General features: G+C 41.2%; 1 protein-coding gene across 4 annotated transcripts in view; it reads right to left on the reverse strand.

Moving 5' to 3' along the window:
• ANKRD44 (ankyrin repeat domain 44) overlaps nucleotides 1-25610 on the reverse strand; it is a 294265-nt gene that overhangs the window by 168542 nt on the left and 100113 nt on the right. For all 4 annotated transcript variants that reach the window (XM_058549502.1, XM_058549500.1, XM_058549501.1 and 1 more), the window contains exon 2: nucleotides 16473-16556. In XM_058549502.1, the coding sequence (XP_058405485.1) occupies nucleotides 16473-16556 (84 nt within the window). The remainder of the gene's footprint in view (nucleotides 1-16472; nucleotides 16557-25610) is intronic.

Consider the following 25610-nt stretch of genomic DNA (forward strand, 5'->3'; position numbering starts at 1 on the left):
CAATCAGTAACCTTGAAAACGCTGAGCCAGCTTGGAAATAAGAAGTTAAAATATTCATGCCAAACATCCAATGTTGACTTAATCAGGACTAATGATTAGCTTCTTAATGAAATTTTACAAGCTCAGTTGAACACAGAAAACATTTGCTTTCCTAAAAGCAAATAGGTCTGTTTGTGTTGTAATCAGACATCTGGAAGCACAGGAGACCCCCAAGCCTCACTAGCACAGAGGCGGTTCTGTTTGGGGACTTCCGGGCCGACCTTTCTATAAAGATGAGGGTAGTCAAAGTGTGATGGGAGAGGGAGGGTGTGACCAACAAGTTGGCCATGAACACATCCACCACAGTCATTGGTTTTGAAACTGCAGGATTTAATGCCACAGACCCTGACATAAACTTTGGGCATTTGTGCTAAACACAGCTGCTCTCACAGAGAGGCGGGGGTAACCAAAGGGGCCAACAGATTCAGCGGTGATTCCAGAATGTGTTTGGGAGGGCTTTGGCACGGCCATCTAGTTGGAGCTGCTTTTGCCTTTCAGGCAAACCTTTTACTCAGATAATATGTAAAATTTAATCAAACGGGAGGGAGGGATGAATAGGCAGAACACTCAGGATTTTTAGGGCAGTGAAACTATTCTGTATGGTACTGTAACGGTGGATATATGTCATTATACATTTGTCCAAACCCATAGCATGTACAACACCAAGAGTGAATCCTAATGTCAACTATAGATTTTGTATCAATGATGTGTCAGTGTGGGTTCATGGATTGTAACAAATGTACCACTCTGTTGGAGGTTGTTGATAATGGGGGAGGCTGTGCATATGTAGGGGTAAGGGGTGTATGAGAAATCTCTGGACCTTCTGCTCAATTTTGTTGTGAACATAAAACTGTTCTAAAAAATAAAGTCAATTTTTTTGTGTGTGTGAGGAAGATCAGCCCTGAGCTAACATCCATGCCAATCCTCTTCTTTTTGCTGAGGAAGACTGGCCCTGAGCTAACATCTGTGCCCATCTTCCTCCACTTTAAATGGGACGCCACCACAGCATGGCCTGACAAGCAGTGCATCAGTGCGTGCTCGGGATCCGAACCCGGGCCACCAGCAGCGGAGCGCGTGCACTTAACAGCTACGCCACGGGGCCTGCCCCATAAAGTCAATTTTTTTTTTCAATTCAATAAAATTAAAAGTTTCTAAAGATGTTTTTAGTCATACTTTATATAAGATTGAGAAAACATCAATTGATCAAATAAAAAATTATTATTACTATTACCATTAGTAGTAGTAGCAGCTTGGAGAAGGAGGTTGATAAAGATGGTGAATGGGCTTAAAAGCTCCCCCCCCCGCACCCCCACCCCCACCCCTGCACTTCCTGACGCTGTCACTGAGGGTAGTCATCTATTGCTCTAAGAGTCCTGGCCACACAGGGAGTGTACAGGGACAGAACATTTCTACATCCATTGTAGCACTGACCATTTCCATATCTGTCTCAGCCCCCTGAGGATGTGATCCCGGAGGACAGGACCCCGTCCTCTTCATCTGACAGTCCCAGCCCCGGCTCAGTGCCGGGAACATGGTGGATGCTCACTAACATCTGCCGATTGAAAATAAGATGTGAAACGGCCACGGTTAGATAGTTCACTTAACTGCCACGTGTGTTTTAAGTATTGTTTTTAAATATTCAAGTTTAATAGGGCTCGAGGAAATATCCCAATCAAATTTAGGAAATGCAGTAACAAGGCCTGTTTTGAAATAGCTAACTAAAGTCTGACTATATCTCTAGAAACAAGATATTCATTGTACGGCCCCAATGGATTCTTATGAGCAAAATGCAAAACAGGGTCAATCATGTGATCTTTCTAGAACAGTCTCACATTTAGCCAAGGACTACTGAGCCATTATGCAAAATTATGGGTGGTAAAATCTTCCTTAACTTTTTCAATTATATCTACAATTATATCTACAAAACGCTTTATAAATACAACTTTGTCCTCTAACAAGCTTTCTTTTACTAGGAAGCTCGGAAAGAGGATATTTAAATACATCCTAAAGAAACCCCAGGCACTACCGTTATTCTGTACCTGTGTCTGTAGTCAAGTTGTCATGTCAGAGCAAAAACAGACTTCTCTGACATTTAGAATCTTGTCGAAAGCCAGGAATTCTGAATATTACTTTAGGACAACTCGACATATTTATTCTCTAGTTTTCCCTCCTTGAGAGAAGAGCCATTAAAGGTTTTCTAACGTGGGAGAACTATACATCGAAATATATGATTTCTCTCTGAGGGAATTCTATCTTCTTTTTTTTTTTCTAGCTTTATTGAAGTGTAACTGACAAATGAAATTGTAAGATATTTAAAGTGTACAAGGTGATGGTTTTTCTAGTTAACACATCATCTCACATATTTACCTTTTTTTTTTTTTTTAGATTCCACATATAAGTGATACCATGCAGTATTTGTCTTTTTCTGTCTGGTTTATCTCACTTCACATAATGTCCTCCAGGTTCATCCATGTTGTTGCAAATGACAGGATTTCCTTCTTTTTTAAGGCTGAATAATATTCCATTGTATATATACCACATTTTCTTTATCTATTCGTCCATCCACTTAGTTTGTTTCCATACCTTGACTATTGTGAATAATGCTGCACTGAACATGGGAGTGCAGATATCTCTTTGATATCCTGTTTTCATTTCCTTTGGATAGATACCCAGAAGTGGAATTGCTGGATCATATGGTAGTTCTATTTTTAATTTTTTGAGGAACCTCCATACCATTTTCCATAGTGGCTGCACCAGTTTATGTTCCCACCAGCAGCGCACAAGGGTTCCCTTTTCTCCACATCCTCACCAGCATTTGTTATTTCTTTTCTTTTTGATAATAGCCGTACTAACAGGTATGAGGTGATATCTCATTGTGGATTTGATTTGCATTTCCCTGATGATTAGTGGTGCTGAAAACCTTTTCATGTACCTGTTGGCCATTTGTATGTCTTCTTTGAGGAAATTCTATTTTCTAAGGTGCCAAGAACAAAATTACAATTACTAAAAAGAGAATTTTATAGTTAAATGTATTCAGTGGTGCAGAGTAAAATTCACTCTCTTAAAAATATCACGTACAATGATTTTATATTTACAAAGAGTACAATCCTTATTGAATGTCCTTACTTGGTCCCCCTTCTAACTTATTTTTTTCCAAGTACACAACTTGATAAGTTTTTAAAATTTTTAACTGTGATAAAATTGATCATCTTACCCATTTTTCTAACCCATTTCTAGCTTTCGTACAATTGTTACCACAGGTCAGACTCAGAGAGTCCCTGACAAAAGAAGGGTAATATAGCCGTAATTAAAAGTCTCTGGGCAGGGGCCGGCCCCCTGGCTTAGCGGTTAAGTGAGCGTGCTCCACTACTGGCGGGCGGGGTTCGGATCCCAGGCGCGCACCGATGCACTGTTTCTCCCGCCATGCTGAGGCGGCATCCCACATACAGCAACTAGAAGGATGTGCAACTATGACATACAACTATCTACTGGGGCTTTGGGGGAAAAAAAAGGAGGAGGATTGGCAACAGGTGTTAGCTCAGAGCCGGTCTTCCTCAGCAAAAAGAGGAGGATTAGCATGGATGTTAGCACAGGGCTGATCTTCCTCACAAAAAAAAAGAAAGAAAGAAAGAAAGAAATGCTTCTAAAAAGAAAAAGAAAAAAAAAAAAGTCTCTGGCCAGGAATGGACCCCCTGTGATAAAATCCTAGAAGGAATAATGTAGGGATATGAAATATATGAAGAAAATGCTTGTATATCCACATAGATAAATCTCAAACACATAATGTTGAGTGAGAAAAAGCAAGTTACAGAGGATACAAACTGTTTGCATATGTAATGTTTTTAAAGATACATAACACCGCCTATTGTTCTGCCATATACGTACCCAATGCATGCACACAGATTTAAAGGTATAAATAAAATCAGAGTATATGAAGATGAGGATGGGGAGGATAGATAAAACTTCAGGACACGGTTCCCCCTGGGGAGAGACACGGGGAGGGAGGTGATGGGTCAGGAAGCCCGAAAGAGGCTTCAGCTCTGTCCACCCGTTCCTAGTTTGTGCCAGCCCCACTGAAGATGAGGAGGAGTCAAAGGGAACAAAGCCACGTCCCAGCTCTCAGGGAGCTGACATGCTAGTGGAGGGAGATGCTCAGAAGCCAAACAAATAAATACACGGTGTATGTCAGGCAGTGAAAAGTGCCAGCAAGAAGAGGTTAGAGGCTGACGGAGCGGGGCTATTTTACATAGGAAGTTCCGGGACGGCGTCCCAGATAAGGTGGTATTTATGCAAAGACACGAATGACACCAGAGCATGTGTTTGTGTGGGGAAAAAAAATCTCTACATGTATAAAATTTCATTCTGTTTTTTAAAGTAAATATGGCAGTGTTAACATTTGTTCCATCTCTGTGGTGAGCTCATGGTTGTTTTCTGAATGCTTGAAAATTTTCATAACAAAACAAGGAAATTAAAAAGAAGAAGGCCCACCACTATCAATTCCAGGAATATTAGGAGAAAGAATGTCAGACATCTCCAGATACCTTCCACAGGGAGTATCTTGAGCCTGTGACTGAAGAACCCGTTTCCTTAGGGGTCCTACACACATTGGGGCCCCCTGAGAAACAGCCAGTAATGGACAATGCTGCCTGGCCATTGGGTTATACATGCCTACTTATCTATCTATCTATCCATCCATCCATCCATCTATCCATCCATCTATCTATCCATCCATCCATCTATCTTTGCTTCCCAAATAAAATACCTGCCTGTTCAAACACCAAGTGTCCCCTATTTGAGAGGGAGAAGGGCAGAAGATGAAGAGTCAACCCAGCCCGTGTGTTTTAAATAGGGGGAAAGGCATATATACAAGGCAAGTGAGGACCCAAGATGTAAATCAGCATGAGGCACTGATGACAAAGACAGGACCTCCAGGAGCTGGAGGGAAAACACATGGTGTCTGTACTGGGGAGCTAGCGCGCTGCCGTCACACGCTCTAGTGTCACCCTGCTCCATCCCTCCTCCCCAAGAAAGAGATATGGTACCTTAGTAACGTTCTGTTCCCACACGCTCAGGAAAGCAGGAGAGAAGCAACTCACAGCTGCATGAATCCCTCAAACCCTATTTTGGAGATAACATAAACTGACTAAGAAACATACGGGGAAGGATAAGGAGTATCAGCTCGAGTGCTACACCCCAGCAGGTATTAGTAAACATTTGGCGAATGGATGAATGTAGACGACGTTGCCCCATGGCAAAATCACATAAGTGATATTTTTGTGTACTCAGAGCATTTCCTAGGTCACAAAAATCTTTTACCTGCCACGGCAGAGACTGCTGGTTTGCCCCACCACCTCTTTCTTTCATAAAGACACTGATTTTTAGCGAGTACATGGCCGTCTGATGCAGTTCTGGACAATATATAAGAAATCGTGTCTTTAGTGGAAGTGTCCTTAAAGAGAGGGGGCATATCCTTCTTCCACCTTCCTCCTTCCTGCTAGCTGGAATTTGGATGTGATGGCTGGAGCTCAAGTGATCATTTTGGGCAATGAGTTGGAAGCCACATGCGAAGGATGGCAGCACAAAAAGAGACAAAGACTGGCTCCTACCACTGTGGAGTATCATGCTAGTCCTGGACAGCCTATCTCTGACTTGCTGTACATGGGAAACAAATAAGCTTCCATTTTACTCAAAACCACTAAATTTAAGTAAAATAAACTTCTATTTTACTAAAAGGTACTATCTTACTGTTATTGGTTTTCTGTCTAATGCAGGCAAAATTAATCCTAACTGATATACCTAAATCATTTCATCTCCCTAGCCATAATGTTATCATGCCCATTTTGTAGACAGGGAAGTGAGGCCAGAGTAGATTAATTGCTCAAGGACATAGACCCCAAGGCTTCTGCCTCTGAGCTTAGCCCAAGTGCTCTTTTCCCTACACCATACTTGCATTTTGGTGTGACTGATGTGGATTATGTGCCAACAAATAAGATAGATCAAGCAGAGACATACAAGGTTTAATTGCAAAGGTGTTATATCAGAAACTCTGAAAATCTGCATGTGGGGAAAGGCAGGAAGGAGTATAGGAAGGGGGACTGACAGAGAGGGAGAAGGTGGCCTGTGTGACACTCAGGTGACTTCAGAAAGTACACAGCAAGAAACCCATAAGTGTCCTAGACTGCTGCCAGGAATATCCTGTTAAGCAGAAAATTGGCAAGTGATATGACTATAACCAGCTACGGAACCTCCTGGGGAAAATTCCCACCCGCCTCCCAGGCTCCCACCCTAACTGCGTAACATACTCATTTAAGCTCTCCGCATTTCTTTCTTTTCAAGTCAGTTGCAATAATAATACATCTGTAAAACTACAGTTGGAAAGTCTTCTGGCTATCATAATTATATAGCTATTTAACATTTGAAACTGAAAGTACATATCCTTGGTAAAAATCAGGGCTGGCACAACTAATTGATCTAAAATATACCTTATATCCTTTTAATTTAAGCATGTCTTTTAAGAATAATCCAGGTATGTAGTTATATCTGCCCAATTCATTTTAAAAATATGAGCTACCTCGTTCCACAAAACTTTAAAAATTTTCTGACTATAAGTATGTTCTCACTGTAAAAGAAATTAGAAAATAAAGCAAACCATGAAGTGTCTGGAAACTTTTACTTGATTTTTATCCTAATCGAAACAATCAAAAATTATTTTGCCATAATTTATGTATAAAATGTGGTTCAAATACCTAAGTAAAAAGACATTAAATTTTATGATATTGCCATCTAGAATCTCATCCACACACATTTTCAGTCTTCAAAACCAATGAAGGGGGTCCCCCCCGAAATTCCTCCAAAAGAGGGGAGCATGGTAATAGAAGAAAAGGACTCTACTGAGATGAACAGCTCCTACCACCACTTCCTCAGCCCCGGCTAAACCCACGAGAAAGGCCCTCGTCATGTAATAAAAGATGGGAACACCTGTCTGCTTGTCACTATGGCTAATAAGCACCATGCCACTGAAGTGTGTTCTACACTTACTCGGACAAATACAATAAGTGCATTTTAAAAGTCATATCCTTATACTAAATATGAGCAACTTTGGAACCTGGTTTGTTGCCTTTCTTGTGTATGTGTTTTTTATATAAATGTATTGGTTTTTACCACTTATCAACACAATACACGGTCAGTGTAAAAAATAATAATACACAAAGGAACAAGGAAGAAAGCAAAAATTCCACTACCGAGATTCAACTATAATTAACTTTTAGGAGAACATGCTTCCAGACCTCTTCTTATACATACACATGGTATATGCTGTTTAACAACTGGCTGTTTCACTCAAAAATATATCTTGAAGACCTTACCTATCAATAAATATATGTAATAAGTAAAAATTGATACAAACCACTCTTTTTAAAGATAGTATGATATTACCACATATGGATGTACTGTAATATATTTAAGAAATAAACTACTAGTGATTTCCAATTTCTTATTATTATAAAGCACACAGCAACAAACATTTTTATACATACGTAGTTGTCCAGTGATTTCCCTTAGCGTAAATTCCCAGGCGTGGTGTTGGTGTGTCAAAGGGTGTGCACAGTCAGAATGCTGACACAGACTGCCCACCCGCCCCTCCAAAGGCTAGTACAAATTACAGTCCCCTCAAAGGCGTCAGAGCGTCCCTTCATCTACACCATCCTTGGGACCTTATTTTCATCTTTGCTCCTCTGACAGGTACAGAATGGCACAGGGTGGCCGTTGTATTTGAATTCTTAGATTTCAGGTGAGGTTGAGACAACACCCTTTCATATGTGTTGACTTTTTGCATTTTTCCTTTGGGGAGTGTCCTCTGCACATTCTTTGCCCATTTCTCTATTTGGGTATTTATCTTTTCCTAAATAATTTGCAAGAATTCTGTATATATTAGGAACATTAAAGCTTCACATATATTGTACATATCTTTATCTTTTAACCTTGTTTATGGCGATTTAATATAGAGAAGTTTATAGTTTTTATATATTCAAAGGTATCTACCTTCTCCATTATGGTTTTTATTTATTTTTTTTTTAAATTTTTTGTTTATTGCAGTAACATTGGTTTATAACATTGTAAAAATTTCAGGTGTACATCATTGTACTTCTATTTCTGCATGGACTACATCATGTTCACCACCAAAATACTAATTACAACCCATCACCACACACATGTGCTGAATTATCCCTTTCACCCTCCTCCCTCCCCCCTTCCCCTCTGGTAACCACCAATCCACTCTCTGTCCCTATGTGTTTGTTTATTGTTGTTATTATCTACTACTTAATGAAGGAAATCATACGGTATTTGACCTTCTCCCTCTGACTTATTTCACTTTGCATTATACCCTCAATGTCCATCCATGTTGTCACAAATGGCTGGATTTCATCGTTTCTTATGGCTGAGTAGTATTCCATTGTGTATATATACCACAGCTTCTTTATCCATTCGTCCCTTGATGGGCACTTAGGTTGCTTCCAAGTCTTGGCTATTGTGAATAACGCTGCAATGAACACAGGAGTGCATGTACCTTTGCAAATTGGTGTTTTCAAGTTCTTTGGATAAATACCCAGCAGTGGAATAGCTGGATCATATGGTAGTTCTATCCTTGATTTTTTGAGGAATCTCCATACTGTTTTCCATAGTGGCTGGACCAGTTTGCACTCCCACCAGCAGTGTATGAGAGTTCCCTTTTCTCCACATCCTCTCCAACACATATTGTTTCCTGTCTTGTTAATTATAGCCATTCTGACGGGCGTGAGGTGATATCTCATTGTAGTTTTGATTTGCATTTCCCTGATAGTTAGTGATTTCGAACATCTTTTCATGTGTCTGTTGGCCATCTGTATATCTTCTTTGGAGAAATGTCTGTTCAGGTCTTTTGCCCATTTTTTAATTGGGTTGGTAGTTTTTTTGTTGTTGAGATGCATGAGTTCATGGTTTTTATTTTTGCTATTATGCTTATGCTTAGAAAGTCCTTCCCCACACTAAGATTGCAAAAATATTTCCCCCTTGTTGTTGTATTCCACTACTTTCATCTTTTAATTTTCTACCTCTAGATTTATCTTGGTACCAGAAATTAGGGAAGGGTTCAGCTTTTTACCAGCCAGTTGTGTCAACACAATTTATTAAATAATAATTCTCATCCCAGTGGTTTCAAATGCTTCCTTTATCTTATACCAAATGTCCAGATACACTTGGGTCTCATTCTGGACTCTCTAACCTGTGCCACGAATTTGATTGACTATTCTCATGCCAATAACACACTGTTTTCATTGTTAGACTTTTATAATTTGTTTTTATATATTTGTGAAACTCTCCCCTCATTGATTTTTCTTTTCCAAGAATTTTCTCACATGTTTATTCCCATAGATAAAGTTTAGAACGATCTTGTCAAGTTTCCCCAACCCAAGTCCTACCACCCAATTTAACTGCACTGAATGTATATATTACTTTCAAACAATTGAGTCTCCTTTCCATTTAAGAATAATGCAGCTCATTTATTCACTTTTACATCTTCCCCTCAAATTTAATGTCTAACGTGAAGAAAAGAGCCATAACCCTTTATCCTAGAGATGTTCACATTCTCAAGCTATTTACAAAGTATATCTTTGAATTGCAAGATTTTTCTTTGTGCTGTAAAAATGTCCAGCAATTGCAAAATAATACTAATGCCATTATACTTGGAATGTTTCCATACTTCCAAAACAGCCACCTCTGTTATCTGGAGAGTGCAAATCATATACTCTTTTAAGATTTTTCCATCACGGCGGATGGCTCTCCAACCTCCAAGGCCAGCGCTGGAGAAATGGGGCCTCAAACTCCTGAGCATCCCCTGGAGGATAATTAGGAATGATGCTAACCAGACCTGCCTTCACACATTTTAAACGGCCATGAAGCCACATCACTGCAGCCCGCTCAGTGCCGTCTGGAGTTCATGAATCATTCTGTACAGGACACAGGTCATGGCTTCCAAACCACAGCCCCACACCCTGGGCAGTGGTCCAACGAGGAGCAGGGGATGTGACAGGATTGCCAGGCTTGTGCTGAGAGACTGGCCCCTACCCTCAGGACATAAAGCACCCCTCCCCGAGCTGTGAGAGAACCACCAGCCTCCCCGTGGCTAGTGAGCCAGAAGTGCTGTCAACGCTTGGGGAACACAGGCCACTGCTCTCCCCAGAACACTGGGCCCTGGGCTTCAGGGACATGCTTTTGATTTCCAGAGGCAGGTGGCCAGGGAAACCTTAACTGCTGAAGGTTTGCTGATCTCATTCACAGTTAGCGGAACAGTGGCCTGCAGGCCAGATTTGGCCCACAGATGTGTTTTCTTTGGCCCGAACAATGTTGGATCATTTTTTTGGAACCAACATTTAACAATTTAGAGATTTCCTGTATTTTCTCTTAAAAACTTAAAACGTCTGGGTCACACCACGCCTGCACTCCTGTACAGCAACACTTGGTGAGAGCTGGGCGGGCCATCAGGCCCAGTGACTGTGCACTTCTATCCTTTATGGGACTTGAGTTTGCCACCCCTGCCTGCAGCTTCCTTGTTCCCAGCAGCTTCTGAATTAGAGGGTGCCCAGGTCTCAGCTAACAAAACATCTCAGGTCTTTATCCTCATATCAAGTTCTTTATTAAAAAAGAAAAAATCAAGTAAGATATATGTAGGTGAGGGAAAATACACAAAAATCTAGAAGCTTAAAAGGCTGTGCTATATAGGTTGTATTTCTAATGTTCTAGGGCATTTGACCTGATAGAATCAAGCTGAGAAAAATTTAGAGAAGATATTAAATTATCACTTGAAGTTCTTTAGGTAGAGCCATATTGCACCCTTCTCCTGGTGGATTCAAAAAATATATTCTATTTTTCAAAGAAATAGTGCAAATTTCCAGTTATAAAATAAATAAGTAATGCAATGTAATGTACAACATGGTGACTATAATTAATAATACTGTATTGCATATTTGAAAGTTGCTAACAGAGATCTTAAAAATTCTCATCACAAGAAAAAAAGTAACTATGTATGGTGATAGATGTTAACTAGACTTGTCGTGGTGATCACTTTGCAATATATATATATTAAAAAAGAGAAATAGTGCAACATCCCTACACAAACACACATACACACAAGAACAAAGTACAAGTTAACTATTGATGATTTGTCTTATTTATTTTAAAAACCCTCATCATACAATGTTGGCACAGCTTCTTTCTTCTCACTTGGATCTTGGGACCAGCAGGCCGCCGTCTCAGGAATCAATGCCCGAAGTCAAGAGCTGCAGCTTTGCTGGCTGTCTCCCCTTTTTTCACTGTAAGTTCTTTGCCAACATAAGTTCAGCTTCCACCCCGAGATTTAGACTATTATATTCATGTATCACACCTTCCCATCTTGGAAATGAAGAGACTAAGCAAAATGCACCAATATACTTGAGCCAAATCCTATTAGGGCAAATAACAAACATTAACAGCTTGACAAAATCATTTTGTTATATAAAATAGAGGGATTAAAATAATCAACTTGGGGACAACTCAAGTGTAAAAAGACATTTTTGAGACTATTGGAATAAAACAAAATTGAATATGCACTGGGTAGATGATACTGAGGAATTATTGTTAATTTATCTGGTATGATAATGGTTGTGTGTGTGTGTGTGTTCATCCTGTTTGTGATACTTTTAATAAAGAAATAAACATCATGGGTTTGCTATCACATGGGACTTACAAATCTTGGAATTGTCATCTTTCACAGTTGTAAGAGACTTAGTCCGGGCATGGGAAGGAGGTTTCAATTTACAGGCCAACTTCAACTTAATAGTGCTGTCCTGAGAAGAAATTTTGGTCTTTAAGACTCAAAAAATGTCATGAACCATAAGCCATGTCGGCTGAGGGCACATAGGAGAGCAGAGCCATATGTGCTACTGTCAGTCACCTTCAGAACCTCCAGTCCAGTGGCCCTTCAGGGAGCTTATTACTTGTCAAGTCAACTCTTTATTTCTTTAGAAAGCTCTGTCTATTAACTTATTTCTTATATTTTGAGCTGAAATCTTATTTTCTGTAGCTTACAACCACATGACATGATGGTAAATTTAGTGCCATTTTAACTTGATAGTGTTTGAACTATTTGAGACAGTTCTCCTGTCCCTCCCAAGCCTCTCACCAGTTTCTTCAACCACTCCTCACATGGCATGATTCCCTCCCTGTCTTCACCACTCGCCATTGACAGGCGCCAATTTGTCTCTGTCCCTGCTCCAGTGTGGCACAGTAAAACTGTCTGTTAATGTCATGTTGTCATAGCATAATCCCAAAAATGCCTTTATGGAATTCAAATTTTGGTTTTCAGAATCTCTGCATTTATTTTGAATTCAGATGCTCCACCTTGGCCTCAATTTGGTTAGTCTGATGAAGCGTTCTAAAATCCTTCCAGTTATCAGCCACATCTGGGTCAATTTAAATATATTCCTCAGAGTGTAGAACTGTCTTCCCACATTTCCAAGCGCTGGCATGCCACTAGCCAGAGAAACCAAAAAAAGACTCTGAATATCCTTCCTGATCCTTCAGTGGCTCCTCAAATCCACCTACAGATTTTCATTCTTACGAAGAGAACTTTCAATCTCACAACTGAGACCCAAGGGACACTAAGCCAGACACTGTTTGACGACTTGTCCACATTGACAAACATAAAAAAATAGGCCACCACAAATTGGCTCAACATAAGTACTAAAGCAGGGTTTAGTCATTCACTCAACATGTGTTGCAAGAACTGGACTGGGCGATTGAACCAACGAGAATGAATGACATAACTATCATGTCGTCAAGCACATAGTCTCTCAAAAGTAAAACACAGATATAAATAACTCAGTGATCAGTGAGGTACTAAGGGCTATGGGAGTTGAGAGGAGGTAGGTTTCTTAGGCTGGGTTGGGAGGTGGCAGAGAAGGCAGCAGAAAGGAAGTAAGAGTTAGGACAACTTAATAGAGGAAGTAGTAGGTCTGGAAGGACAGGTGGGACTGGAACACTGGGGAAGGGAGAGAAGAATAAATACCAATGGGTTGAGTCATTTGGTCTGGTTGATGCATAGGGTTCGTGAACACTATTAGTGAGAAATAAAGTTTGGAAAGACACAAGAGGCAAAGCTGAATGAGATTCCTTCCTATATCAGGATCAGGTAATTGAAGCATATTTACCCCAAACAACATGCAACCCATCAGAAGACACAGAGAGGTTGGGAGAGAAGAAAAAGAAAGGCCAAAAAACCAGAACCTCAGAGAGAAAGAAAAGCTAAGTGAATAAAATAGAGGCAAAGAGAGAAAGCAAATGGTGAGAAGGGAAGAAGACAAATACTGTCTTCCCACTAGTAGGAGGCTCCTGCACTATTTATTTCCCTTCCTTGACATTTAAATGTACTGGTTAGCAGCCTCTCTTCCCTCCTAAAATGAGTCTCTGGGCTGAGATTTCTAATCCTTATTTGTCTTCCATCTCCCTATGCCCTTTGTTGACAACCACTTCCCCTAAACTGCTTGATCCACCCCCAGCAAAATAGTCAAGGTGACTGATCCCTATGGAGGGTCGGCAAAAGAAAAGCATGACCTGAAGAAGCCAGCTCAGTGTCTCCAACACCCCTGATACTGGAGTGGGAGATCAAATCATCTTCTTATCCTCACCTGAGGGAAGGGAAAGGGGGATGGAAGAGGGAGTCTAAGGAGGCGAGAGTGGAGGAAAGGGACTGTGGGCCCCGCAGAGCCATTCCATCAGCCTAAAGAACTCAGGTCCTCCTTGCGTTTGTTCGTTCATTCATTCATTTATTCCTTTCCCTCCCTTCATCCCACCATCCCTGCCGCCACACATCCAACAACCCACAAACACAAAGCAATTTCCACAGTAATACCCCTTAGGGCTCAGTTTACACATCCCTTCACCTGTCCCTCATGATTGACCGAGGCCCCAACACAGTGTCCTGGATTTTCCCCTTCAAAAACACACCACAGCGTGATTTCTCCTTTGTCGCCTTCTCTGCCATGCTGTAAGCTCCATGAGGGAAAAAGCTGTCTTCTCACGGCTGTATCCCTAGCACTTAGCACAGAGTCTGAACTCAGTAAACGACTTTTGAACAAATCAGACACTGCACAGACAAGTAACTGTTGTCACCTGATTGCCCCAGAATTCTCTAAGACCAAAAAACTGATGTGGCCAAGACTGCTGACTATTCACCAAAGTCAGTGTTCTCCGACTCTTTTGGGACACAGCGACACTAATCTCCCACCTCCCTTGTAGTTAGGTGCAGTCAGTAGAACACGTGACTGAGTTCTGGTCAATGGGATGTGAGTGGAAGTCATTATGCCACTTCCAGGCTGACCCATAAAAATCCTCCCGTGCTTTGCCTCCATGCTCTACTTTCCCTTGTAGCTGGCTGGATGGGATACAAACCCCTCCAGTGACCTTAGAAGCTACATGTTGATACCTGGGACTCTATGTGGAAAAGAGCCACACCTCTTACCTGTTCATAAGAGAACTCAACTTCTCTTGAGCCATCAAACATTTAGGAGTCTATGTGTTACAGTAGTTAACCTGTCTAACTAATTCAGTAAAACAGTTGGGTTACAACTAAAGTTAAGCTCTCCTAACCTTTACCAGCCATCAACTGTTTGTCATTTTCCTAGGAAGAAACAAAGGCCATTCAGAAGACAGCGCAATCTTTCTTGGTATGTAACACTGAACAAAAGTTCTGTTTGCTCACGATCAGGAAAAGATAGTAACCTTGTCTTGGGCTTGCCTGGGCTCGAGCCACAGCCACAGAATAGGCTGGGCAAATTCCAGTGATGTCAGAACACTGGACAGTCAGCTTGCTTGCCTCGCCTCCTCTCAGACGTACAGGTCACACCCCACCGGCTCTGGACAAATGCCCAACTGCCTTCTTGAGTAGTCTGGGCCTGGCCTCGTCTCTGCTTACCTTGCAAAAATGTCACAAAATATTGCCCTGTTGTTTTCAGTGCCAGCTGGGGAGAAGCTGCCAAAAGCTTTTTCAAAAAGCCACACCGACCTGCACAGCCACAGAAAGACGGCCGTGCCAAATGACTCACCTTCTGAATAAAGCTTTCAGCCAACCGGATGGAGATATAACCTCGGACATAATTCATTGCCCCATGGCAAAGCTCTTCCTACACTGCACGTGTGTCTGACTCTTCTGCTGTTTCTACCTAACACTAGAGATTTCAGGGAGAGCTCTTCTCCCTGATGGACTGGAGCATTTAGGTAATTGAGTTACGTTAAGAGAAGTAGTAGCATGTACCGCATATAATTGCTTGTTCGATCTAGGTCTCAGAAACTACTAACAGGGTAAATAATTGACTAATTCTTTTCACTTTTCTTCATTGCAGGTTTGTTTGTTTCAAGAACTTCCAGATCTAGTGGTTCTTAACATTTTGGGGGTCATGGATCCTTTTAAGAATTTGATGAAATGCCTTGACCCTTTTACAGAAAAAAATATTTATTCAGAAATCTTACAGAAAATAATATTTATTTGTCCACAAGGGCACACATACATTACATATGATTTCAGAGTGCACACAGGAGGCCTAGTTCATCCACCAACCCCAGGTTCATGGACCCCCTAGGGCAGAGGTTAGCAAACTTTCCCTCTAAAGGGCCAGCGAGTAGTGTTTTTGGCTTTTCAGGCCACATACAGTCTCTGTCACAAGTACTCAACTCTGCTGCTGCAGAGCGAAATCAGCCGTGGCCCTGTTCCACCAGACTTTATTTATAGACATCAAAATTTGAATTTCATATAATTTTCATGTGTCACAAAATATTATTATTCTTTTCATTTTTTTCAGCCATTTAAAAAATAAAAACCATTCTTAGCTGGTAGCCTGTACAAAAGCAGGTGACAGACTGTAGTTTGTCAACCCCTTCTGTAGGGCATGGGTTCTAGATATAAAAATATTTCATCATTATTTTCACTAACTTCTAATGGAAATTTCACATTTCCTTCCATTATGAATGTAGGCAGCAAACCTCAGCAGTGTCAGCAGTAACTTCCACTCTGTCACCAGCAGAAATCACAGGTATGTTCGTAGAGTAGTTGCAGATAACGTAAATATTGATCATGCTCATCACGATTTTTAAATTATAGTCATTATTAGACCTTCTGCTGTATCTTGCTATTTAAATGTGTTGATAAAGAAGCACATATATTATTATACCACAAATTTGATTTTTAACAATTTGATAACTGTATTCCAATATAAGTGATTTCTGTTCTAACCCTACATATTTTTTTTGTGTGGATTTAAAAACAGAATTCTGAAAAGCAATCCAGAGCTTTCACCAGATACTAAAGAAGTCCACGGTTCAGAAAAGGTTAAGAGGGCCTGAGCAGGCAAAACCATAGCATCTCCTACCAGAGCATTCACATCTTCGGTCTTGTGGATGAGCATCCGTATCTCTTCTGGATCACCGCTGAAGATTGCTTGGACCAGTGGTGGCTGTAAGCATAGGAGAATTTGAATGAGAACTATCATTAAATACATTTGATTGCATTCAGATGCAGATGGCTAGAAGATTTGTTCTCTAAAAGTTTATTCAACAATTATCAATAGGCAGACAAAAATAAATATAGCTCAGATCCCCCCTCACTAGAAGTCCAGTGGGGGAGCTATTTGAATAATAGCTATAATCCAATTTGAAAGCCGTGATAGACAGCCATATCTCACCTGGGGCTACGAGTATCACAGGAACATCACCCATAGTTGAGGATGTCCTTGAGAGGCCCTTAAATTCCCCGTCAAGGAAGCTCTCACATCTGTGGTTTTGCACATACAGTCCCCTGTCACCCCCCAACTCTCATTAGACTATGTTCCCTGGTACCCTCAAACAATTCTCCTCCTAGAGGATGGTAACAGCCATGTTTCTGGCCACCTGAACACTTCTTTGTCGATGTTTGGAAAATCCTTGAAATCATTCCCAAACGCTCCCTGTAACGTTAGCCAACAAGCACTGAGTATTTTAGATGCGACTACATCCCACTGCCTACTCAAAATACAACGGCAGGGTGGTGGGCAAGAAGCGGGCGTTACTGAGCGCTTATCGGTGAATTCACGTCCATCAAACAAGACGCAACACACAGTAGAGGATTTATAAAGGGTGATGGAAACACCGCAACTAGCTCTGCTTGGGTCACAGGTGGGGTGAGGAGAAGAATGTATCCAGAAACGCTTCCTGGGAGATGCCTTCATGAGTAAGTGTGAGTTTGCAGAAGGGGAAAGAAGGGCATTCCAGGCAGAGGGATCAGGGTGTGCAAAGGTGTGGATATGCAAGGAACCCGATCTGTCAGAAATGCTGTCGTTAACCTGGTGACTAGAGTGAGGGGTAAAAGAGGAAAAGCGGTGGGCTCTGCAGGTGGTGTTGGGCCTGCCCCACCTGGTGAAGGGTCCTGTTCAAAGCAGCTCCACCACTGACCAGGTACACGTGAGCCCATTTCCCACGTGTAATCTGGGGGTGAGCACGACCGTGCTGCCCAACCCCTCATAGGATTGTTATTAGGAACAAATGAGATAATGTATGGGAAAACCCTACACAACAGATGTTTTCACAAGAAATGTCTAATGATGCCAGTATGGAATATTTGACATTTATTTTTTCAAAAAATGAAAAACTTTGGCAATTACAGACACACATACATACACATTCACTCACAACTTCTGGAGATAGTTTAGTCCTAGTAGGCAATTAGATGATGGCAGTTTCCCAGACTTGTCTGATGATAAGAATCACCTGTGATGCTTGTGAGACCAATACTCCTGGGTCCCTCCCCCGAAGATTCTGCTTTAGTGTATCTGGGGTGGGGGCCTGTGAATCTAGACTTTTCATAAATGCCCACTTAATCTTAGGAACTGGTGAACACTGGCCTAAGGTAAAATCATTAGCCTCACCTGACCTCTCCCTGTTCATCTACTTGAGAATCTGAGTCTTCATATTCCTTATAAATTTTCTTTTCTCTATTTTACCCTCCTGTTGCCTTTCTCACAGGTTTTGACAGCATTTATTATTATTTGGGGGGACCAATAAAAGTATTGTCAGTAGCATATAGTATGAGTACTTGAGGAAATACTATATAAAAAATGTTAAATTGCAAATATTCCAATATGCTAGAAATTTGTCCACAGTTTTCCCCTCTGCCATAAAAGTTTCCAGCAAGTGGACAGATGTATCTCTTTTTTGCCCCAAATGCTCTCTCAACTCTACCTCCTTGCCGAGGTGCAAAGATAGTTTCTCAAGTTGCCAACAATGACGTAGCAGGAAAGAAGCCTTGAAGAATACAAGTTTTCTGCTAGTTCAGTCTCAGCTGGCTGCTTTGCTAAGGACAAGGAGATCCTTCCACAGGCTTGCTGACCATTGGTTATCAGATAATGTTTCCAGGTTATTTGCTCTGCGGTGAGGACCATGTTTCACATAAAACACGGAGTCAGACACAAACTCAGGATTTCAACAAAAATGCTGAATCTTGTTTATCTGTTTCATAATTCTCTATCTGCTGTGCTTGTGGCCAAACACTTGTGTGCACATTTCTGCCTTTTTGAACCTTAAGAGAAAACAAATAAGAAACCTCAGTAACCATCGGATGACAAGCAGAGGCAGAGTCTGACAAGACTTCGGTGTTAAATCAACAGCGATCAATCAACAGTTGAGAAGTTAAGACTCTGAGAAGGAAACCCACCCCAGGAGTTAATGCACCGCTGGTTAGTCACTGTAAGGGAACACGGCTAGGTCAGCAAACCTCTCAGCACTCACATGTGTAAGGAATGTGCACAGATATTCTGTCGCCTTCAGACCTCACGCTTCTCAAGAAAGACAAGGGTTCCAAGCTATGGCTGGAATGTTCCCAAGGAGAGCCACCCTGACAAAGCTGCCAGATAAGGAAGCCAGCACAGCCCGTCAGCAGGGAGTGGTGTGCAGAGCCCCCAAACACTGCAGGCCCGTCGCTGAGCCTGCTTTGAAGGGTAACATCAGTGCACAGGATTCCCAGCAGAGAGTGGTGTGCACACTTACCCAGCTCCTCCGGGCCTAGCTAGCCCTGCCAAAAGCTGCTTTGGAGAGTATTGCCAATGCACAGAATTCCCCGCACGCATTGGGAAGAAGCAGCTGAACTACTGTTGTGACTCTTCTATGCTGTGGTCACATCTGTGCACACATACACCCACATGCACACGCCCGCATTTGCACGTGTACATACACATCTGTGTCTACACTCATGTGTGTATGCACAGAGATACATGTTGATTCACAGACAAATCTCTCACACTCCCTGTGGAATAGAAAAGTGTCTGCTCTCCAAAGTCTCGCTAGATGGACATCTCTCGCCCGAGCAGAGCTGCATGGCTGCATTATCTTCACCATTGTGAATCCAAGCATCACGAGATTCCAAACCAGAACTTCATCGATACACGCTCTGCTTGAAAGGAAGCTGTGTGTTTGCATGGATGTACTTGAACTAAATTACTGTGACTCTTGAGCAAATAGTATTTTTTAAAAAAACATTACGGGTGTTTCTTTTTTTCTCCACACTTCCAAATAAAACATGCCCAGAAAGCACATTGGCATTCTCTTTCGTTGGGATTTTAATCCGATCCTGCTGTTTTATTTTTCCCTAGGAAAACACTCACCCTGAGAATAAATATTTGGAAAAAGATGTATCTAAATATTATCTCTATTACACGATTTTAAGAAAGGGGGAATATTTTCATTACAATATTCTTGCTCAAAAGTATCAAGTACTTGTACTATGTTGACCATTACTTTGGCAACCACTATATCTTGTGCAGCTTTTGCCTTGAACTTGATAAGGCTTAGAAGCAAAGTCTTACCTGTGAAAGAGCAGAGTCCTAAGCCTTGGCATGTACCGGTATTTTTTTTTTTTTTTTTTTAAACGACCAAATCCTGAGGGTTCTTTTGACTCTTTTTTTTTTTTTTTTTTACTTTATTTTTTTCCCCCAAAGCCCCAGTAGGTAGTTGTATGTCACAGCTGCACATCCTTCTAGTTGCTGTATGTGGGACGCGGCCTCAGCATGGCCGGACAAGCAGTGCATCGGTCCGCGCCGAGGATCTGAACCCGGGCCGCCAGCATCGGAGCGCAAGCACTTAACCGCTAAGCCACGGGGCCGGCCCCGGTATTTCTTTTTGAAGTTTCACATATTTCAACACCAGTATATACAAAATAGGATACTTAGTGTGCGATAGGGTACAAAGTTGAATAAACACAAATTCATAACAAGGGTCAAAGTTGTGAAAAACAAATAGTGGCAGGAAAAAAAAGAGAGATTCCAATGCCATGAAAGCATTAGTTATCACTCCCTAAAGAAATTTAAATTCTTAAGAGAGGCATGCAGTAATTTCAGCTTCGATTACTAAAATTTTCTGAGCATGCTTAGCAGCTGTAAACTGGAAATGATTGCCATGTGGGTGGATATTGGCACAGTCCCTCACGCAGATTCAGAAGGCAGAAGGACACTTCCTGGGCCTACTTTACCAATGGCACAAGCAGGATTCAATATTCAGATGGGACCTGTCCCTGTCTTTCAACATCACCAACTATCAGCACCCTACCATCTTTGCCAGGAGTGTTGACAGCTGCCTTCTAGAGGACACCGTCTCCCAGGCTAATGACATCTGACTCCCTAAGACAGAAGTGCAGAGCAGAGGGGCCCCTTGAATTTGGCAGCCATTATAAATTATGTAGCTAACCTTGCTAACACTAGGAACTGAAAGTTTATCAGCAAAAAGCCACTTTCCCTACCCATCCCTTATCAGCCCATCAATGCGATACTTTTCGATTTTATTCTCAGTCTTTGAAAACAAATTGGGAAAATATCTGATTACCAAAAATAAGACGCTAAATCAAATATGTACTGATACAGTAACCTCAAGCTTTGAAGTAGAGTGACAATTCCACTAGGGGGAGCAAGACGGTAATTTGTTACCTGGGAGATAAGAGTAAACGTTCAGGTTGAGTAATTAAGAGAAGTAAGGGAGCTGGAGGATCCACTTTATTCCAGACATACAAGAACTCAAGCTTCTGAGAGAGTTCTTAGTAATAAGTAAACACACGCACTATGTACATACCAAAACCAAACCAAAGAAAACTCTCCTATTGATCCCTGAGGGTCTAGGTTTTTAGGAAATATGAACAAAGCTATCTAAAACCCAAGTGTTAAAGTATCATTTTCATCATTTGCAAAACCCAATTCAACTATTCCCTTGATTCCACTTTCAAGAAGTGCTACTAGGGGCATCAGACATGCCATCAGTTTAGGAGTAAAGTCCATCATGGGTTCTACGGAGAGAGTGCAGCTAGTTTACAGTACCCACTCGATCCTGCAATGACACTGTGGGTCCCGCCTCCAAAATCCCCTAATGAAACCACCAATTCCATTTTTGCTGAAACCTTGTAGGGTGCACTTCACATTCCCTTTGTCAGAGCTGCATGTTCTTGACTAATAAACTGGCTTTGGAAGATAAGCAGAGTGATAGAGGCTGACACTGAGCATCTGTGACTACAGTCACTGGTAAGAAGTCCACGAAGATGCTCCAGCATTTCATTCCAATTCCTGGGGTGCTGCTGGTCTTTCTCTGATTAGACTCAGTAATTAAAGACTCCAAGTTTAAAAGAAAACATCTTGCATTCTAATTAGGAGTGGGTATTGGGAATCAATCAATAGCCAAGAGGGAAAAATGATATTCCTAAACATCTGTCCGTACTTGAGTATTCTGAGTACAGTACATCATTACAGCAAGATGGGAGCATGTTAGTAGTAGCTAAGAGCTGATGCAGCAATAATCTGGCCGTATGAAACCATCAGCTTATACGAACATGCTGAAGCACTTCATTAGGTAACAACTGGTTTTGTATGAGGCAGTGCTTGCATTTTTACAAAAGGATAATAAAAATTTGTTCAACTCACTAGATTTAACGGACAAAACTTGTTAGCTCTATTCATGTGGGTCCTGCTGTGTGATCTGCTGAAAGGATACCATTAAGGGCTTCCTGAATACGGATCACTCTCTACTGGGGGAGAAGTTCACTCCATCACAGAAAGATAATGATGATCATAAAATCAAAATCTGTTTCCCTTAAGTACCGTACAAAATATACTGAGTCCTCATAAACTTTGTTTTTAAAGCAGGACTATACTGAAAATGTCTCCTACAGCCTATGCTGCAGAATAAATGTCTATAATATTTCCGATTATTAAAAACAAAAAAGGGGCTGGCCCCGTGGCTTAGCGGTTAAGCGCATGCACTCCGCTACTGGCAGCCCGGGGTTCGGATCCCGGGTGCGCACCGATGCACCGCTTCTCCGGCCATGCTGAGGCCGCGTCCCACATACAGCAACTAGAAGGATATGCAACTATGACATATAACTATCTACGGTGGCTTTGGGGGGAAAAAAAAAAAGGAGGAGGATTGGCAACAGATGTTAGCTCAGAGCCGGTCTTCCTCAGCAAAAAGAGGAGGACTGCATGGATGTTAGCTCAGGGCTGATCTTCCTCACACACACACACAAAAAAACAAGAAAATCTTTCAAAATAAATAAATAAATAAAAACAAAAAAAGCATAAAATTCCAAGTATCAGTAATATCTTCTCTATATGTAGCTATTTATTAACTTTATACTTAAACATTGTGAAAAAAGAACTATATTTAGACAGAAAATGGGAAAATTAATTTATTATCTAACCTTTTCCAGAATGAAGATAACACATAGGCATTGCCTATGAAATAATTATTCAAGGACCAATTATCCAGTTTTGGGAACATTCACATTCTTTGTGAATGTGAAAGCACCTTGCTTTCCTGAGATCCTCCTTGGCTATGTCTCTGTTCTTTAATGCTACTCATTAGCACCTTCATCCGAGGATAGCCAACCCAAGGAAAAATGAAACCCAGGCATGTCAACTTTGCTATTAGTTATTCACAGAAGATTAGGTAAAAGGAAGTGATGAAACAACGTATTGGTTAAATTGAAATCTGGAGGCAATGTTGATTTTTTTGTGTGTGTGTGAGGAAGATCAGCCCTGAGCCAACATCTTCCACTCCTCTTCTTGCCGAGGAAGACCAGCCCTGAGCCAACATCCATGCCGATCCTCCTCCACTTTATGTGGGACGCTGCCACAGCATGGCCCGACAAGCGGTGCGTCAGTGCACGCCTGGGATCCGAACCCGGGCCGCCAGCAGCGGAGTGCGAGGACTTAACCGCCACGCCACAGGGCCGGCCTGAGGCAATGTTGATTTTTACAGACCTGAGATCTCTCTCTCTCTTCCCCAGTAGGGAGATTAATATGGTATCAGACTGACCTGGGATTAAATCCTAGCAATAGTCTCCTCATCTATAAAATGGTGTTATCATAGTCATTTTGCAAGATGTGTTTAAGAAATGACAAATATACGAAACACCCCCTGTACAAGGCCAGGTGCCTACTGTGCACTCAATAAAAATAGTCATTAGTGTTGATTTTGAGTTGACAAGCTCAAAAACTGTCACAGACAAGTGTATTTATGTCTATCCATCCTACAAGACAAAAAAATAAGGGATTGAGGGAGATTTCCTAAAAAATTACAGAGCAAATAAATCGAGTTAGGATTATAACCCACTCAACACCATCTATAAAGCAAAGGGGCCCATCATACTGAGAGAGAAGCTTTTACAGGCAGGGGAGCAAAAATCAAACGGAGCCTGACTTGGCCTTCTTTACACTGGGCAACCTCAAACATCTCACACAACCTCTCTCTATTCAGGGGTCTAATCTATGATGTCAAAACAGTAGCAACTCACCCGAGTAATACATCATCTTTCTTTGATTAATCAAAGTGTGCTATATATTCATGTCCACTGGATGGGATGTGAAATCATAATTTTACTATTTAAGGTTATCATAAATGTGTATGGTTATACCTTTCCTTTATGATCTCATGACGGTCATAATGGAGATTAATTTCCTGTTTGGAGCTGTGAGAGGGATCTAATGATTTGCCTGTTAGTGGCAAAGTTAAGACCAGAACTTAGGTTTCCTGATCCTCCCAGTTCAGTACTCTCTCTCATGTGTCAGCTTAATACAATTCAACACAATACAATATAATGAATATAGAATAAATATAATATATTACATGTAATTCATACTAAGGAATTCAGCCTCAGTTTCAATGTACTTCCTGTGGAGAGATATTATACAGCTTCTAACTCACTAAGGAAATATGTTACCATATATATTCTCTCTATGCATATGTACATATTTACACCATATAATGACTACATATGTGTAAATATTTCTAGATATAGTTACTCTCAACAAAATAACTAATAATAAAGCAATCTTGCCAAAAGACTGAAAACAAAGAGCTACAATCTGTCAAAGTAGGGGGGCTCAGTGTGGGTTTGAGTTACCAGAAAGATGGAGAAGGTGGGTGTTAAGCTGGATTTTGAAGAAGGAGACTGGAGTAAATCTTTCATGTTGGAGAACAGTAGATGGAGAGGTTGGAAAAGTACATAACTAGGTTGCAGGGAGCAGGGTGCCATGCCAGCAGAAGTTCTCACCCAATCTTGTGGGGAAACAGGAACTGGGGTCTTGAGCAAGAAAACGGCTTGGAGTTTTTGCAAACATTTAATCTGTCCGCGGTGTGCGCTGAGCACTGGAGGAGGAGAGAATGGAGCTAGAGAAGACGGTTGGAAGACTACTGCCACAACCCAAGGCATCTCAGAAGGCACTTCGTGATCTTCCGTTATCCCCGGCTCCCCGAGCGCTACACGCAGGGACAGAGTGGAAACAACACACACTGTTTTCAGTTCTTTGATGTCTGCTCTATTCCTGGATGCAAGTTTGGCTCGACATCTTGGCCACTTTCCTCCCCTCTTTATATATAGCCCAATCCTCCTGCCCTCCAGACACTAATGTTTCCAGGTGAAATCGAGGTTACTTCCTTTTGTTCCTGGAACACTTCCATTTTTCTCCCCACAGAACCTCAACGGAAGTAGGTTCTGTTTTGTCAGACTTGTCACTTGATCACTGAATTTAAATCACAGCATTTCAAAAATAGGCCACATCCATAAAGAGCTAAAGCAAAGCAAAACAAGGCCGACATACTCTGCCAAACGCCATATTTTTACTGGGATATGCTGCCAACTACCCACATCTTTTTTCGCTCTGTCTAGTTTCAAACGGCTTGAGATCAAATCTAAACTTTAGCTAAGTTAATTAAATGGTGCTTGGGAGTTAACTTTTAAAGAAAATTAATTTAAGCAAGAGCACAATGGATCCAAGATGTTACTTATACAGAATATTTAAATCAGTGTAATTTTAGTGAAACAAAAAGAACAACAATATACTTTTACAACAGTTTCCTGTTTTGAAAAATTGTTATAGAGGTTTTATTTCCTATCTTAGTTTTGGTTACATTCTTTGTAGAACTGTATCCTGTAGTATATTGAATTCATGTGGTTTCAAATACAGAGGGTGATTTAATAACGTCAATCAATATAAGCCATTTTA

Source organism: Diceros bicornis, chromosome 10, assembly GCF_020826845.1.
Source record: "Diceros bicornis minor isolate mBicDic1 chromosome 10, mDicBic1.mat.cur, whole genome shotgun sequence".
NCBI classification, from domain to species: Eukaryota; Metazoa; Chordata; class Mammalia; order Perissodactyla; family Rhinocerotidae; genus Diceros; species Diceros bicornis.